The 16,797-nt window shown below is 38.7% G+C and overlaps 1 protein-coding gene across 2 annotated transcripts in view; it reads right to left on the reverse strand.

The window, feature by feature from the left end:
* UBE2W (ubiquitin conjugating enzyme E2 W) overlaps window positions 1–16,797 on the reverse strand; it is a 73,292-nt gene that overhangs the window by 9,922 nt on the left and 46,573 nt on the right. For both annotated transcript variants that reach the window (XM_025393318.1, XM_025393317.1), the window contains 2 exons: window positions 5,049–5,204; window positions 176–251 (listed from right to left, as the gene is read on the reverse strand). In XM_025393318.1, the coding sequence (XP_025249103.1) occupies window positions 176–251; window positions 5,049–5,204 (232 nt within the window). The remainder of the gene's footprint in view (window positions 1–175; window positions 252–5,048; window positions 5,205–16,797) is intronic.

Below are 16,797 nucleotides of genomic sequence, written 5' to 3' on the forward strand. Positions count from 1 at the left end.
TCTATTTTTTTTGGTACTTCTTGGCTTACTTGGCGATTATGCGTCTCCAAACTACATAAATAACATAAATATAACACCAATTATAGCTTCCCTTCTTTTCTCCAAGTCTTACAGCAAATATATATAATCTTCAAATCAAAATGCTAAAAAGTTACTACAAATTCAAACTGCTTACCATGATACCACCATTTTGTTTTCTTTGGATTCTTGTTACATGTTCGCACATAAAAAGAATTATCTGGTGGTCGTCTCTGAAACAAAAAATAATTTAAATAGGTAAGTCGAAAAACAGAAAAACTAAGAGGGTGACAGTTTTAATAAAAGCTTAAGCAAGATTAACAGAATGCGTAAAAAACATATATCTAAAAGAATAAAAACTATAGATGTATTCCAGGAAATGTGTATGCTTAACACCTAAATTTAAAAAAGGCATAATAAGGGTGTTTGAGTGTGGTCTGTGTTAGGTTCCAGCCTGGCCAACATGGTGAAACCCAGTCTCTACTAAAAATACAAAAAAATTAGCTGGGCGTGGTGGTACGTGCCTATAATCCCAGCTACTTGGGAAGCTGAGGCAGGAGAATTGATTGAACCCAGGAGGCAGAGGTTTCAGTGAGCCGAGATCGTGCCATTGCACTCCAGCCTGGCAACAGAGTGAGACTCTTGTCTGAAAACCAACCAACCAACCAAACAAACAAAAAAATTAAATTAATTATAAGGGGAATGAAGAAGGACTGATGAGAAAAGGCAAATTTACATAATTTAACATAAATTCACATGATTTAAACGTAGCCGGGAGTGGTGGTGGGCACCTGTAATCTCAGGTACTTGGGAGACTAGGGCAGGACAATTGCTTGAACCCAGAAGGTGGAGGTTGCAGTGAGCCAAGATGGTGCCACTGCATTCTAGCCTGGGTGACAGAGTAAGACTCTGTCTCAAAAAATAAATAAATAATAAAACAAAACAAAAGGCCAGGCGCGGTGGCTCACACCTGTAATCCCAGCACTTTGGGAGGGCCAGGCGGGCAGATCACGAGGTCAGGAGATCGAGAACATCCTGGCTAACACGCTGAAACCCTGTCTCTACTAAAAATATTAAAAAAAAAAAAAAAAATTAACTGGGCGTGGTGGCGGGCGTCTGTAGTCCCAGCTAACTCAGGAGGCTGAGGCAGGAGAATGGTGTGCACCCCGGAGTCAGAGCTTGCAGTGAGCTGAGATTGCGTCACTGCACTCCAGCCTGGGAGACAGAACCAGACTCCGTCTCGAAACAAACCAAAACAAAACCAAAAAAACAGAAAAGTCTACTAAACTAGATTTGTCTGGAGAAGTATAGCAAACGTACACACCTCCACAAAGAACTATATTTTTACTGTAATAGGATACCATCAAAGATAGACCAGAAGATTCAGTTTCTAAACAGTAATTAAGAGAAAAAATGGGAAAAATATATATTGGCATTTCTGCTGTAATTGGCCTTTCTGCTGAACATATGCCCTGACTAGAACAATATGAGAAATATATGGCAGCTCTGCAAGGGAGCTACCTCAGATAAAGCGATGCCAACAACACTGAAGATACATTATGGAAGAGATTTTTCCTGAAATCTGTTGGATGCTGACCAGAGAAAAGAAAATGTATACTCTCTACAAAGACTTGGAAACATCAAATTTATATTAAAGCTATATTAAAGTTCATAGATACTATGATAGCTATCCTTAAGTCTCCTTTATGCCTTTCAGAATCATTCCAATAACTTGATTATTTTCCTATCATTAAATATTTTATAGTGTATATGCAGAATTTATTTTCAGACTTAAATCTGCTTAGTTAAGCTAATGAAAATGAGAGATTAAGGGAATCCTTTCCTCTACCTGAGGCTAATGAAAATAAGTGAATTTGGTATGACATCATTTAAGGAAAGTCTAACCAGAAAGCAATGGTGAGTAGGACTCTGTGATAGCAGGAAGGAAAACAGCTAGTTCATTTGGCATTTCTAAAACTCATATATGTAACTATCAGCCTAGTTGAGCCTCATAATGTTCTTATGTGTTAATATTAATAGTAATTTTATTTAACAAAAAGAAATATTAGAGCACAAGACATTCAAGGTATTTAAGTGTTCCAAGTTAATCTGTGCACACAATTTGAGAAAATTCCTAAAAAAATGAATATTATGAAATTAGATGCCTGACTACTTCAAGGAAGGGATGATTCTACAAAGTCAAATCTATGTTCTTATGGAATTGGTATTACTAGAGCAAATAATTTCACAAACTCATTTTAGGTATGTATTGATTAGAACTCAAGAATCATCAGAAAACTCTTCAAAAAATACATATTTAGAAAAAAGAAATACTCAATTCTATTTGCTTAAATCATTTATCTCCCTGACAAGTGATCAGGGAGATACAGTTCTTGGAAAATAAACTATACGAAAGATGTCTTACAAAATTGTTTTAGGAATGGAATACAAACTGAAAAGTTGGAACAATGTAAGTATATTATAAAGGCATGCGAATAAAGTGAAATTTACTGAAAGGCCTGTGATCTCAATATCAGAAATTATCTTTAATCCACTGCAATCTAATGGCATACTGGATTTAAATACCTTCAGCTTATGGAACCACTCCTGATTGTTTAAAAGGAAACTGGAATAAAAGAATTATGACTAAAATTTTAAACACCTAAGGTAAAATATTTTAATAGCAGTAGAATTAACAAAGTAAAGCCCATAAAACCATGTTCACTACAGAATAAAGTTTACCTGTTTTAATAGTAAAATGTGTAGGTAGGTATTTAAAATACTTTTCTTTTTTCTTTCTTTTTTTTTGAGACAGATTCTTGCTCTGTTACCCAGTTTGGAGTGCAGTGGCATGATATCAGCTTACTGCAACTTCAGCCTCCTGGGATTAGGCAAGTCTTGTGATCAGCCTCCCGAGTAGCTGGGACTACAGGCATGCGCCATCCCACCCTGCTAATTTTTCTATTTTTAGTAGACAGGGTTTAGCCATTTTGCCTAGGCTGGTCTCGAACTCTTGGCCTCAAGTGCTCCACCCCTCTAGGCCTCCCAGAGTGCTAGGATTACAGGCATGAGCCACTGCGCCTGGCCTAAAACACTTTTTAAGGTTTCTTTGGAGCTAGATCCTCTCAATGCCAAAGCAAATTTTCCTCTTCATCTTTGTAACTTACCACTTAGCACAGTAAAAGAAGCACACACTAGGTACCTAGTAAATGTTTTTTGAATTTTATCGTATTTCACGGAAATCTTGATTTCCAGATTATCATCTTGATTAAACATATTATACAACTATTACAGTAAAAATATAGTTTATTACTGCTTTAAATGGAAAAATTAGTCTTATACTAAGTATGTGAGAAACACTACTAGCAGACAACTAGAATGTAAGGGGAATGGTGAGGGTTAGAGGAAGATGAAGGAAGTATACAGAATATAGTCATTCTCTAGTTTTTAATAATAAATCATTATATTGAAATGTAAAAATCTAGTCATGAGGCACAAGCAAGGCTATGTACAGATATTGCTGACATTCATCTCTTAATAACTTTCTTACTAAATCCTGTCGTTACCATCTCACCTTTCTACAGTATTTAAGCATAACAGGAACACAGAAGGCCTTGTACCCACAAACTGCTTTGCCCTACACATAAAAGTTTAAAACGTGTCTGTGTGTTGGGGCTGGGTAAGAGGAGAAAATATAACAGCAATAAGCAACAAACGAGTAAAAAAAAAAAAAAAAAAAAAAAAAAAAAACCAACTTAACCCATTATTTCACATGCTGTGGCTTAGAGTGCTTCAGATTCTAAATAACCTATCATTTAAAAATGAACTATTATCTTAAAAGTTCTCCAAATACTAATTTACTAAAAATGACATTCAGTTCAACTTGGAGAAAAGGGAAGAAAACTGTAAAACACAAATAGCTCCCTAACCTCTAGGGCAAAGCTGTTTAAAACAGAATGCAAAAGGAAACCCTCATGGGGATTTAAGAGGGGTTTTAAAATGTAGAAATACATAAATGTTATGCTATACTAACCCTTAAGCAGGAATGACAAGAGGGTCAGAAGTGCACAGAGGATTCAGACACATTTAAAGGGTATCCTAAACTTATATATATATATTTTTAAAATTTATTTTATTATTATTTTTTTGAGATGGAGCCTCGCTCTGTTGCCCAGGCTGGAGTGTAGTGGCGTGATCTTGGCTCACTGCAACCTCCACCTCTTGGGTTCAAGCGATTCTCCCACCTCAGTCTCCTGAGGAGATGGGATTACAGGCATACACCATCACACCCAGTTAATTTTTGTATTTTTAGTAGAGACAAGGTTTCGCCATGTTGGCCACGTTGGTCTCGAACTCCTGACTGCAGGTGATTCACCTGCCTAGGCCTCCCAAAGTGCTGGGATTACAGGTGTTGAGCCAGCATGCCTGGCCTACATTTTAAATTTAATAAGTGATTTTTTTCTTTCTGTTTTTCCCTCCCCCCACTTCCATTAGACATAGAATCTGTGGATTAATAAAGGAGAACAGGAAGAAACGTCCTGAAAATTCTACTGGTAAACTAGTCTTCCTCCTTCAACCTAATCATTAGGACAGGAAAGCTCTGGTTCCTGAAAAATTTCCTGAAACAGGTTGATAGGGTGGGAGCTGGCAGAGGGGAGAAGGAAGCTATGATGCACTTTTCTGAGGCTTTCCATTGTGAAATCTACAAAAAGAATTTCTTGTACACGTTTACCCTGTGCATGCTTTTGGGAATAAAATCAGATTTAAGAACATACCGTACATTTCCTGTTTAAAAAAATATAAAACAGTAAATCTGGCTTCTACCCCATTCAACATGTAAAAGTTCTATTTGGAATGAAAGGTATCAAAATAACTTTTGAATTTATTACTAAACATGAAATTCCCCATAATTTTAAGATAAAAAGCATAAGTCCTTCCTCTAAATAAAAAGAATTACATATTAAAATTGTTTATCTACTTAAACTGAAAGAAGAAGAGATACTATCTGGAATAATTCTGAAAAGTCCTACCTTTTCCTTGCAGCTGGAAAGCATGCTAATAATGCTAAGACAAACTGATTGGACTGAGAGCGCTGGGGACCAGTCTTCTGTTAGAATGGATAAACAGATATGACCATTGCTATAAACATGAGGATGAACAGGAATATTTTCACCAGTAAACATGACCTAAGAGAGAATAAAATTCCATTAAAACTCAAATATTCTCTATTACCAAAAACTAAAATATTCTCCACATATAACAAGTATTCATTATTTAAAAAAAAACAAAAAACCACCAAAATCAGTGCCAGGAACATGATAAACAACTGCTTATTTGTTTACTCTCATTAACTCAGTAAGTATTGGTTTCACTGAATGAATAACCACGTAGTAGGGAAAAGAAGCCACATTATTTTTTATTTCTGTTATTTTTGATAAATTATCCTTAAAAATTCTAAACTACTACGTATTTTTCACTAGTGAAAGACAACTACATTTATAAGAATGATTTTTCAAATTCTCTTCATTGCTCTCTGCATATAAAAATCAAGTATGTTAAAATTCCAAACAAAAATATTCAATTTTGGGAAAATATGAATGACAGGTGGTAGGAACACTCCTACTACTACTACCTGTTAACAATGTTAGCTCTAAGGTGCATGTGACAAAGGGAAATGATTGTTATACATTCCACCTCGTCTAAACTTACACATCCATTATGATGAGTGCAAGTTACTAGCTGTTAATCAGTAAATACCTACGTGCCTAGACAAAAAATACAAAAGTTGACCAAGTCTCCCAATTTGCAGTTCTACTGTCCTTTTCCTTTTACTCAATTCTTCTAACACTACTTTTCCTTTCTCTTTCTTGTCTCAGCAATGTTTTGAATGGTAATAAATCTATTATTTCATTCCTTTGCTCTAATAATTCAACAAATATCTTACAGTAGTTTTTCTTAAACTTATTTACCTAAGCAAATAGGCAGGAGAATAAATTCATGTATCCTGAGGAATCTGTAAGCATAGTCCAAAGTTGCTCAAAGAAAGCAGAAGTCTTATGTTTACACTGTGTACTGTATTTATTCTGCAAGTTAGCAGTAATTCCTAATTCCTGACCTTGCCAAAAAAACAAACAAAAAAACAAAACAAAAAAAACCACATAGCTGGAATATCTGCTTAAAAATACAAATTCCAGTGTCCTACTTTCACAGATTCTGATTTAGTAAGTATGATGAGATTTTTATAGAACTCATCAGATATAAACCAACGATTCCTAAATCAGATTTACAGTATCTCTCTCAGCCCTGCAAACCGCCTCATACCAAGTACAGCAGAATATCAGTAAGGAGAAATCTTACCTTAAGTTGTAGCACAAACAATAAAAGATATACAGTATTGCTTTAGGCATACCCTTTTTTCTCTTTATAGAGCAGAAAAAAGAACCAGTGAGGTAAATATGAATAGAATAAGGTATGCTATAGTTTAATATGGAATATGTTATAGGAAATTACCATAAGCTAAGGTTTTATACATATTTTCAATATCTAGCTATGAATCTGATTTTGTTACAATTTTACAAAGATTTACATGTTAATAAAGCAGTCTTTCATATGAGTAGGAGTCTTCTAATATTTCAGATATATTAACCTATGGGACATATTTCCTTGACTAAGACTAGATAAGACAGCAAAAAGCATTTTTTCCCCAAAGGAACGATTTTCCATATTTGCATGTATTTCTTTTCTTTAAATTCTGGACATCAACCCTCCATTCCCACTAATTAAAAAAAAAGCTAAAAAACAAAAGTAACGTCTCAAAATAAGAGAAATCAAGTCACTAATCCTACCTAACTGCAGAAGACTCCCTGAAAGGACTTTGACTTTGTAATGGCTATGCTCTAAGCATGCCATTTATCTCAATTACATCTATCGGTGCTAGTACCCTCTTAATTACTTTTTGCTAAAAAAAAAGTACTGTTCTGTAAAAGAAAACAAACGCTTAAATGGTCTTATAGTTCCACACTGGAGTCTGTCCACAAGTGTTTTTTAGTGAAATTTTATTTTTAATAAATATGAACTATAGTTTATTACATCATATGCATCTGATATTCCCATGTGTTGTAGATGTACAGAATGGGAGTTTACAAATCTTACGGATATATGCCTTGGGGTATTCATTTTGCCATAAAAAGCCATTTGATAATTAGGATATTTTCATTAAAACACAAGCAATACCCAAGAGTTTCTTCTTTGGCCACGATTATTTTTTTTTAAGATATTTTTCGGTGTGGCTCATGCCTGTAATCCCAGCACTTTGGGAGGCCGAGGTGAGTGGATCACCTGAGGTCAGGAGTTTTGAGACCAGCCTGGCCAACATGGCGAAACCCCGTCTCTACTAAAAAATACAAAAAATTAGCTGGGAGTGGTGGCACGCGCTTGTCATCCCAGCTACTTGGGAGGCTGAGGCAGGAGAATCCCTTGAACCTGGGAGGCAGAGGTGACAGTGAGCTGAAATCACACCATTGCACTCCAGCCTGGGTGATAAGAGCGAAACTCCATCTTCAAAAAAAAAAAAAAAAGATATTTTTCCCAGTAAGGTCTCTATCAAGAAGTCAAGAAGAATAGCGATCTGAAAGTGCCAAAAAACCAAAAAACAGCCAAATTATCTTCTTTGGCAAAACTGAATCACCAACCTTTAAAGAAAATAGCAACACGAAGGTTACCACACCATGTTTCGCCCAGCCAATTCAGAGCACAAGGAAAGCAGTATTTTTCCTAAAGAGAAAAGGTTATAAACTAAATCACTTGGCCTGAGAGCCACTAAGTAGACATGAACCAAAAGGAACTCAGGAGAAAAGAGAAAGAAAAGTGATGAGTAGCAGTAGAAAACACCTACAGCAGATGCAGCAGACATTTTGTTAGAACCAGTAATGAAGACGACAGAAACAACTGTGAAGTAGAAGGGGATTGAGATAAAAAATAATTCAGATCTCAATAACCTTTAAATAAAACAGCAGGGGCTTTTTAACATACTGCATGCAGGGCAAATGCAGGAAGCCTAAAACTTTTAGCAACCAAAACCAGGGGAATTAATTATTTGCATATATTAGATAATAGGTAACCCCTAGGACCTAACCTGCCAGATACAGAATTTTAGAAGTTTGTAAACATAGAAAGGGTGAATTTACATGCCAGAGGTGAATTTCTGAAATAAAAGGAATTTTTTTTTTCAATAGTTCATTCATACAAGGGACAAATAAGCACAGTTTCCACAGATTTTTTTGTTTGTTTTGTTTTTTCCCCCCAGACAGAGTTTTGCTCTTGTTGCCCAGGCTGGAGTGCAATGGTACGACCTTGGCTCACTGCAACCCCCACCTCCCAGGTTCAAGTGATTCTCCTGCCTCAGCCTCTCCAGTAGCTGTGATTACAGATGCCTGCCACCACACCCAGCTAATTTTTCATATTTTTAGTAGAGATGGGGTTTCACCACGTTGACCAAGCTGCTCTTGAACTCCTGACCTCAGGTGATCCACCCACCTCAGCCTCCCAAAGTGCTGGGGTTACAGGCATGAGTCACTGCACCTGGCCCCACAGATGGTTTTAATATAAACTTTGCTAATCTGGTTCTCTGCATGGGGAGAGTAACCAAGGCAGAATTTCTTCGACTGCATACTGTTAGCCATCCTCATTTATTTAATACTCACTACAAGCCAAAGGAGAAAGTGAACATTTCAGTTTTTTAATGCAGTCAAGTAGTTTCTACAAACAAGAAATTATTAAACTGTTTCTAAAGTTCAAAAAAAAACTTTCTGGAGTCTCAAGTAGCTGATAAAACTAACTAGAACTGATGTGACAAAACACCTGAACACAATACATTTGAAACCATAGGAACTTTGAGAATTTATTCAAAGCAGTCATATGAACAGCCAACAACGGAGACCACAGACATTCCTCGCTGCATAAATTACACTAAGTAAAATGGAATTACAGATTTTTAAGGAACTATCTGATGGAAATACAGTTTTACAAAAGGCTCTTAGACCTAACGTATATGACTCAAGTTTGAAGTTCTGAATGCATCAGAAACAGTCTTTTTTTTGAGACGGAGTCTCGTACTGTTGCCCAGGCTGGAGTGCAATGGCACGATCTCTGCTCACCGCAAGCTCTGCCTCCTGGGTTCACACGATTCTCCTGCCTCAGCCTTCCATAGTAGCTGGGATTACAGGCACACACCACCACGCCTGGCTAATTTTTTGTATTTTTAGTAGAGATGGGGTTTCACTATATGTTGGCCAGACTGGTCTCAAACTCATGACCTCGTGATCCGCCCACCTCAGCCTCCCAGAGTGCTGGGATTACAGGTGTGAGCCACCGCAAGCAGACTAGAAGCAGTCTTTAATTATTACTACATTTCCAAACTTCTCCCAAGCAGTACGGTTTATTCAAAAGCAAGTGAGAGCTAAGAGAGAAATAATTGTACTCAGGGTATGTATCATTTTGGAGGTAAGTATGTTTATCCCACAACCAACCTAAAATTTTAAGCAGGGTAACTTTTGGGTACTGTGAATGTAGTGCCTTTCATAAAACTACTAAAATCTAAACTGAAAGCCACCATAGTGATAAAAATCAAAAATAAGAATGAACAGGGGCTGGGGATGGTGACTCGCACCTGTAATCCTAGCACTTTGGGAGGTCAATGTAGGAGGATCACTTGAGCCCTGGAGTTCAAGACCAGCCTGGGCAACAAAGCAAGATCCCATCCCTAAAAAAAAAAAAAAAAAAAAAAAAAGTAACTAGCCGCATGTGGTGGCATGCTCCTGTAGTCCCAACTACTCAGGAGGCTAAGGTGAGAGGACTGTTCGAGCCAGGAGTCTGAGGCTGCAGTTGAGTTATGATAGCCTATGGCACTTCAGCCTGAGCAACAGAGTGAGACCCTGACTCGGGGAGAAAAAAAAAAAGAAAAAAAAAACCCCCCCGCTCATTTTGGTGTAGTCAGAGAAATAGCTCAATAGCTCAATATTATAGTTACCAATATTTACAATGACTTAATAAAAATCAATAATTGAAAGTAGACTTATAATTGTACACTTCTATATAAAATACAGTTTACCAAAAACCTCTGCATTATTGCTAAGAACAAAAACAAAGGATGGATATCAGGTAACTTTCTAATATGAAATTCAAGAATTTTCAAACATCAAGCCCAATACTGAAAGACCTTATGGTACTGAGATCTTACCACAAAGGAGGCACCCTACTGTTCAGATTAGAGGTGTAGAGGTAGTTAGAAAGTCAATCACCTAATATGGTGTCAAGCTAGGTCAAAACACAGTATATACAAATGAGCAGTAAAAAACAGAATATAATTATAAAAGCCAATTTACGATATGGATACCAAGGTTTTTCCAGGGACAGTATGAGGAAAATATGTTCTCTGATTACAATTATTATAAGATAGTACTTAATGCAGATGATGGTACTTAATGTGTAACTACATAAACTGAACGTACAAGCAATCAGTTTACTGTTGTAATGGAAACTAAATCAGATATTTATATATTACATATAGGTAGTCTACCATAAATAGTATTTGATTAAAATGACTGGAGATTGGAATCTTAGCATAGCTTTCAATTCAATTCTCTCTTTTTAGTCCTCTCATATATACCAGCAAGCATCCAAAGTGTTCCCTGATATTCTATAATAACCAGTGACATGCAGCAATAGTGCAAAGACAAAATTATTGGACACACAAAACTAAACTTGGATTGCCTTGGATGGTAATCATTCTCTTCCCTTTATATTCTATGTTCTTTTAGCCTACTAATCTAATCCTCTATCTTCTTTCTCCGTGACCCCCCAGGCTTCAGTGAACAGGGTTCACTGTTCACCTTCTTGTCAGGTGTCCAAGATGCTTGACAATTGAAGACAATAAAAATTGTTATTCAAAGACTTTGGAAAGCTTGAACATCACCCTATGAAAACCAGTCCAGGAAAAAAAGACAAGATGAGGACATCATGAAGATAGGTTCTGGATCTCTGCAATGAATGAGTTTTGAGCAACGGAAAAGGGTCTATGGTAAGGAGGCATGAATAGGAGTGGGGAATGAGGATGAAGAGGAAGGCAATTACTCTTTTGCCTCAGTACTTCTAAAGCTTTATAATCAAGACAATTGTACTTTCAGCACCACTCTTAGCAACAAAATAGCTTCAAATCAAAGAGACACTGTCCCCTTCCCTCTCTTCCCTCTAAAATAAACATTTTCCCTATTTCTAAAATACTGAAGACGTTTTCATCAAAAATTAGCTAAAAATCTCTAAAACAAGGCTGGGCATGGAGTCTCAAGCCTGTAATCCCAGCAGTTTGCGAGCCCGAGGTGGGTGGATCACCTGAGGTCAGGAGTTTGGGACCAGCCTGGCCAACACGGTGAAATCCTGTCTTTACTAAAAACTACAAAAAATTAGCTGAGCATGGTGGTGGGCGCCTGTAATCTCAGGGACTCAGGAGGCTGAGGCAGGAGAATCGCTTGAACCTGAGAGGCGAAGGTTGCAGTGAGCTGAGATCACGCCATTGCACTCCAGCCTGAGCAACAAGAGCAAGACTCCATCTCAAAAAAAAAAAAAAAAAATCTCAAAAATAACAACCCTGTACAACTGGGACATTTAAAGGTAGTATAAAGCTGGGCACGGTGGCTCACATCTGTCATCCCAGCACTTTGGGAGGCCAAGGCGGGTGGATCACTTGAGGTTAGGAGTTCCAGACCAGCCTGGCTAACATGGCAAAACCTCGTCTCTACTAAAAACACAAAAATGAGCTGGGCGTTGTAGTGTACACCTCTAATCCCAGCTACTCTGGAGGCTGAGGCAGGAGAATCGTTTGAACCCGGGAGGCAGAGGTTGCAGTGAGCCAAGATCGCGCCACTGCACTCCAGCCTGGGCAACAGAGTGAGACTCTGTCTCAATAAAAAATAAATAAAAGTGGCCGGGCATGGTGGCTCACGCCTATAATCTCAGCACTTTGGGAGGCTGAGGTGGGCAGATTACAAGGTCAGGAGTTCGAGACCAGCCTGGCCAACATGGGGAAACTCCATTTCTACTAAAGATACAAAAACAAATTAGCTGGGCATGGTGGTGCACACCTGTAATCCCAGCTACTGGCAGGAGAATTGCTTGAATCTGGAAGGCGGAGGCTGTGATAAGCCAAGATCGTGCCACTGCACTGAAGCCTGGGCGACAGGGCGAGACTCCATCTCAATAATAATAATAGTAATAATAATAATAAATAAATATAATACAGATGTATTTCAGATTTGTTTCACTCAAATAGAACGCTTTAACAGAGGAAAGGGGTACAAATACTGGATATGTAAAGGAATAGAAGAACTTTCTCTTGGATGTAGAAAGGAAAAGTAGTAAGAGTCAAGATACTAAGCTTGAGAACTTCAGAGATTTTTTTTGTTTTGTTTGGAGATGGAGTCTCCCTCTGTCGCCAGGCTGGAATGCAGTGGCACGATCTCGGCTCACTGCAACCTCCACCTTCCAGGTTCAAGCAATCCTTCTGCCTCAGCCTGCCGAATAGCTGGGACTACAGGTGCACACCACCATGCCCAGCTAATTTTTGCATTTTTAGTATGGGTTTCACCATGTTGGCCAGGCTAGTCTCCAACTCCTTACCTCAAGTGACCTGTCTGCCTTGGCCTCCCAAAGTGCTGGGATTACAGGCATGAGCCACCATGCCCAGTTGTAGATTTCAGAGTTTTGACGGAGATGGGCCATCCCTCCTAATACCTATGATAGAAACGTCAAGCTTCTTTCACACTGTAAGATCCTTTTTGATGAGCCCCAAAATAACCTTCCTCTCTCATCTTCTGCTGTAATCCCCCATATATCGATACATAAAACTACAAGAGCCTATCCTCACAAATGTGAGGAGGCCAAGTCCTTTCACACCTTGCCCTATACTTTTCACATAAACTCTTTTTGTCCTTTAAGGCCCAGTTCTACCAGTTCAAGTAAGTTTTTCTTTGCCCCCCTTAGAGTATTCTAAATTGGTTGCTTTCCCTTTTGCTCCCAAGGCATACAATTCACACTTCAGTTAATTGTGTGTACAGTTGCATATGCCAAAAATCATGGAGTCTTCCTTGACTCCTCCTTCAGTCATACTCCAAATTAATCCACTAGTAAATCCTGTTGATTCAACCTTTAAAACAGGTCCAAAACATGACCATCTTCCAAAACGTCCACTGCTACCCTTCTGGTGCAAGTCACCATCATCTCTCACCTGGGTTACTTTAATGGCCTATCTGATCTCCTTGCACCTTTATGCCCTGAACAGTTTATATGCCATACAACAACCAGACTGTTCCTTTTAACTTTAAATAGGACTACATCGTTCCTCTGCTCAAAAGCTTCCAAAGGCTTCCCCATCTCACTAAGAGTAAACAGTCAAAATTCTTAAAACGGGCTATAAATGTCCTATACAATCCGTGATGACCCCTCCAGCCCAAATGATCTCTCTGATTAATACAGTTTGGATATTTGTCCCCTCCAAATCTCATGTTGAAATGTAACCCCCAATGTTGGAGGTGGGGCCTTGTGGGAGGTGTTTGGGTCACTCGGGGTGGGTGCTCTCATGAATGGCCTGGTGATGTCCTCAACAGTGAATGAGTTCTCGTGAGATCTGGTTGTTTGAAAATGTGTGGCACCTCGCCACTGACTCTTGCTCCCACTCTCGCCATGTGAGACACCTGCTCCCTCTTCACCTTCTGCCATGACAGTAAGCGTCTTGAGGCCATCACCAGAAGCAGATGGTGGCACTATGCTTCTTGTACAGCCTGCAGAAATGTGAACCAATTAAACCTCTTTTCTTTATAAATTACCCAGCATCAGGTATTTCTTTATGGCAGTGCAAAAATGGCCTAATACACTGACCTCGGCCTTACACTCCCCTTCCTGTTTATACAACACTCCAGGGACCTGTCCTGCATATTCCAGATTTAGAGTCTTTGCATTTTGTCTTCACCTGTTCTTTCTCTCAACTCTTTCAAATGGTTTACTCCTGTACATCTTTCAGATCTCTCCTCCAATGTCACCTGCTCAGTGAAATCTTTCCCAACGACTCTATTCAGTATTTCAACACCCTTGTCTCCCCTTCTGTACTTTTCCCCCACCATCTTCCATACTATATGTATTTTACTCATTGCTTACTGTCTCTCCCCACAAGAATGCAAACTCCATGTAAGCAAGATTGTTGTTGCTGTTGCAGTTTTGGCCCTCATTGAATTACCAGCACCCAGCACAGTGTTTGTCCCATGATACATCCTCAAGAAATATGGAATGAATATTTACCTATCCGAATACTAAACAGATTATAAACTGTTTAAAGGCAGGCCCAATGCCTTTTAAATCTCTGTACTCTCTCCCCTCTCTCAAGAAACAGTATTTGATACACAATACATGCCCAATACATGTTGAATTAACCAACCATTTACCCGTATCCTAGCATAAGAAAACAGAATATGTATACAGAAAGATACTTTCTGTATGGCTGACAGTAAATGTACACTAGTGGCAAGCAGTGATGAAAAGATGCCTCATGTCTGTTTCCATATTAACTGACAAATTGTTTGTTGTTATTCTTTCTTTTAAGGCAAATGACTGAGCCAAACATATTTGATAGGTAACTTTTTCATTATAAGGCAGGACACAACATGAGACATAAAATATATCTGGTAGCAGGAAAAACACAACAAACCATAATAGTGTGTAACAGTCTTACCGATCTCATTTAAAGGTACAAAAGCAGTAATTTCACAATGAGATTGATCTATTCTAGAAATATTTTCCAAATTCTACTCTTGTAACTAGTGATAAACTCAGTACTGCTCATTGCATGGAAAGATGAAAGACTTCTTTTTCTTTCTTTTTTTTAGAGATGGGGTTGCCCTACATTGCCCAGGCTGGTCTCAAACAGCAGGTGGCTGAAGTGATCCACCTGCCTTGGCCTTTCAAAGTGCCTAGATTACAGGCATGAGTACCATGCCCAGCCAGAAAGATGAAAGACTAATTTATCTAACAAGTGCTAATGCTACAGAGTTTCATCAAATAAAATTTTGGGGGAATTTTACTGCCCTAGAGGACTGGTTCCAGCCACTTTCCCAGGGCAGTGGATCTCTGGAGAGTTTCAGTTATTGGAAAAATCTTGAAGTCTATAAGCCCATCAAACACTGATATTTGACTCCTTATAATTATGTTAAAACTATACAGATTATGTATAAATACCTTTTAAAAAATTTTGAAGTATTACTGGCCTAACAGTAGTGCTGCCATTTTCCCAATCAATGGATATTAGAATATACAACCTCTATGCCATGTGAGGGGCTACAGAATTAACTGATATTAAAAAGGAATCCTCACTGGGCGTGCCTATGATACCAGTACTCTGACAGGCCGAGGCAGGCGGATCACTTGAGGACAGGAGTTCAAGACCAGCTGGACCAACATGGCGAAACCTTGTCTCTACTACCAAAAACACAAAAAAAATTAGCTGGGCATGGTGGTGCATACCTGTAGTTGCAGATACTCGGAGTGGCTGAGGTGGGAGGACGGTTTAAGCCCAGGAAGCAGAGGTTGCAGTGAGCAGAGATAGCACCACTGCACTCCAGCCTGGGCAACAGAGAGAGACTCTATCTCAAAAAAATAAAAACAAACAAAAAAACAAAATAAAAAAACCAAGCTAGGCATGGTGGCACATGGCTGTGTCCCTGCTACTCTGGAGGCTGAGGTGGAAGGATCATTTGAGCCCAGGAGTTGGAGGCTGCAGTGAGCTATGATTACACCACAGCACAGGCAGATGACAGAGGGAGACTCTGTCTCCACCCCACCCACCCCACCAAACAGTAAATTAAAAAAGGAATCCTTATATTTCAAAAAGAGCGAGAATAATTGGCTTAGAGCTTTCAAAGGTATCATTCATTCCACATATACTCTTTCACTTTCAGAGAGAAAATTACTACATAGATAAATAGGCATTTTTTCCCATACTGGTACTCTCATCTAATTGGCAGTATGGCAAAGGAGGAAAGGAAAGACTTGGGTTTGAGTCTTAATTGGTCTATAAACTAGGTATTAAAATGTGAACAAGGCACTTCACTTCTACAAGTTTCAATTTCTTCACATATAAAATGAGGATGAATCTACCTCCCCTAACCACTTCATTAAAAGACGTTAGAAGACAAAATCAGAATGGAAGTTAAATTATGAAGTACTATAGAAATATTACCATAAAGAATGCATGCAGGTGCAGAAAAAGTTATATTTGGATGTGACTACACAGGGACTTGAATGCCAGGCTAAAAACTTGATTCCACAGGAAATAAAGAAACATTAAGAGGTTTTACTGTGAGGGGGTGGGGAATTCTGGGGATGGTGGAGTGAAGCTGTGTGTGTGTATATGTGGGGGGCGGTGGAGTTGGGGGGTGTCTGTGTGTGTGTGTGTGTGTATGTGCACGTGTGTGGTATGTAACCAATGAGATAACTGTGCCTTCAAAGATATCTAATGGCACCGTGAAAGGATGCATAGGAATCCAAAGAACTAAAAGCTACCGTAATAGTTCAATTAAAAGATAAAAACCTGGACTAGGCCAGGCATGGTGGCTCACACATGTAATCCCAGCACTTTGGGAGGCCAAGGAGGTGGGCTGATCGCTTGAGCCCAGGAGCTCGAGACTAGTCTGGGCAATATGGCAAGACCCCATCTCTACAAAAAATATAAAAATTAGC

The sequence above is a fragment of the Theropithecus gelada genome, chromosome 8, assembly GCF_003255815.1.
Source record: "Theropithecus gelada isolate Dixy chromosome 8, Tgel_1.0, whole genome shotgun sequence".
Taxonomy (NCBI): Eukaryota; Metazoa; Chordata; class Mammalia; order Primates; family Cercopithecidae; genus Theropithecus; species Theropithecus gelada.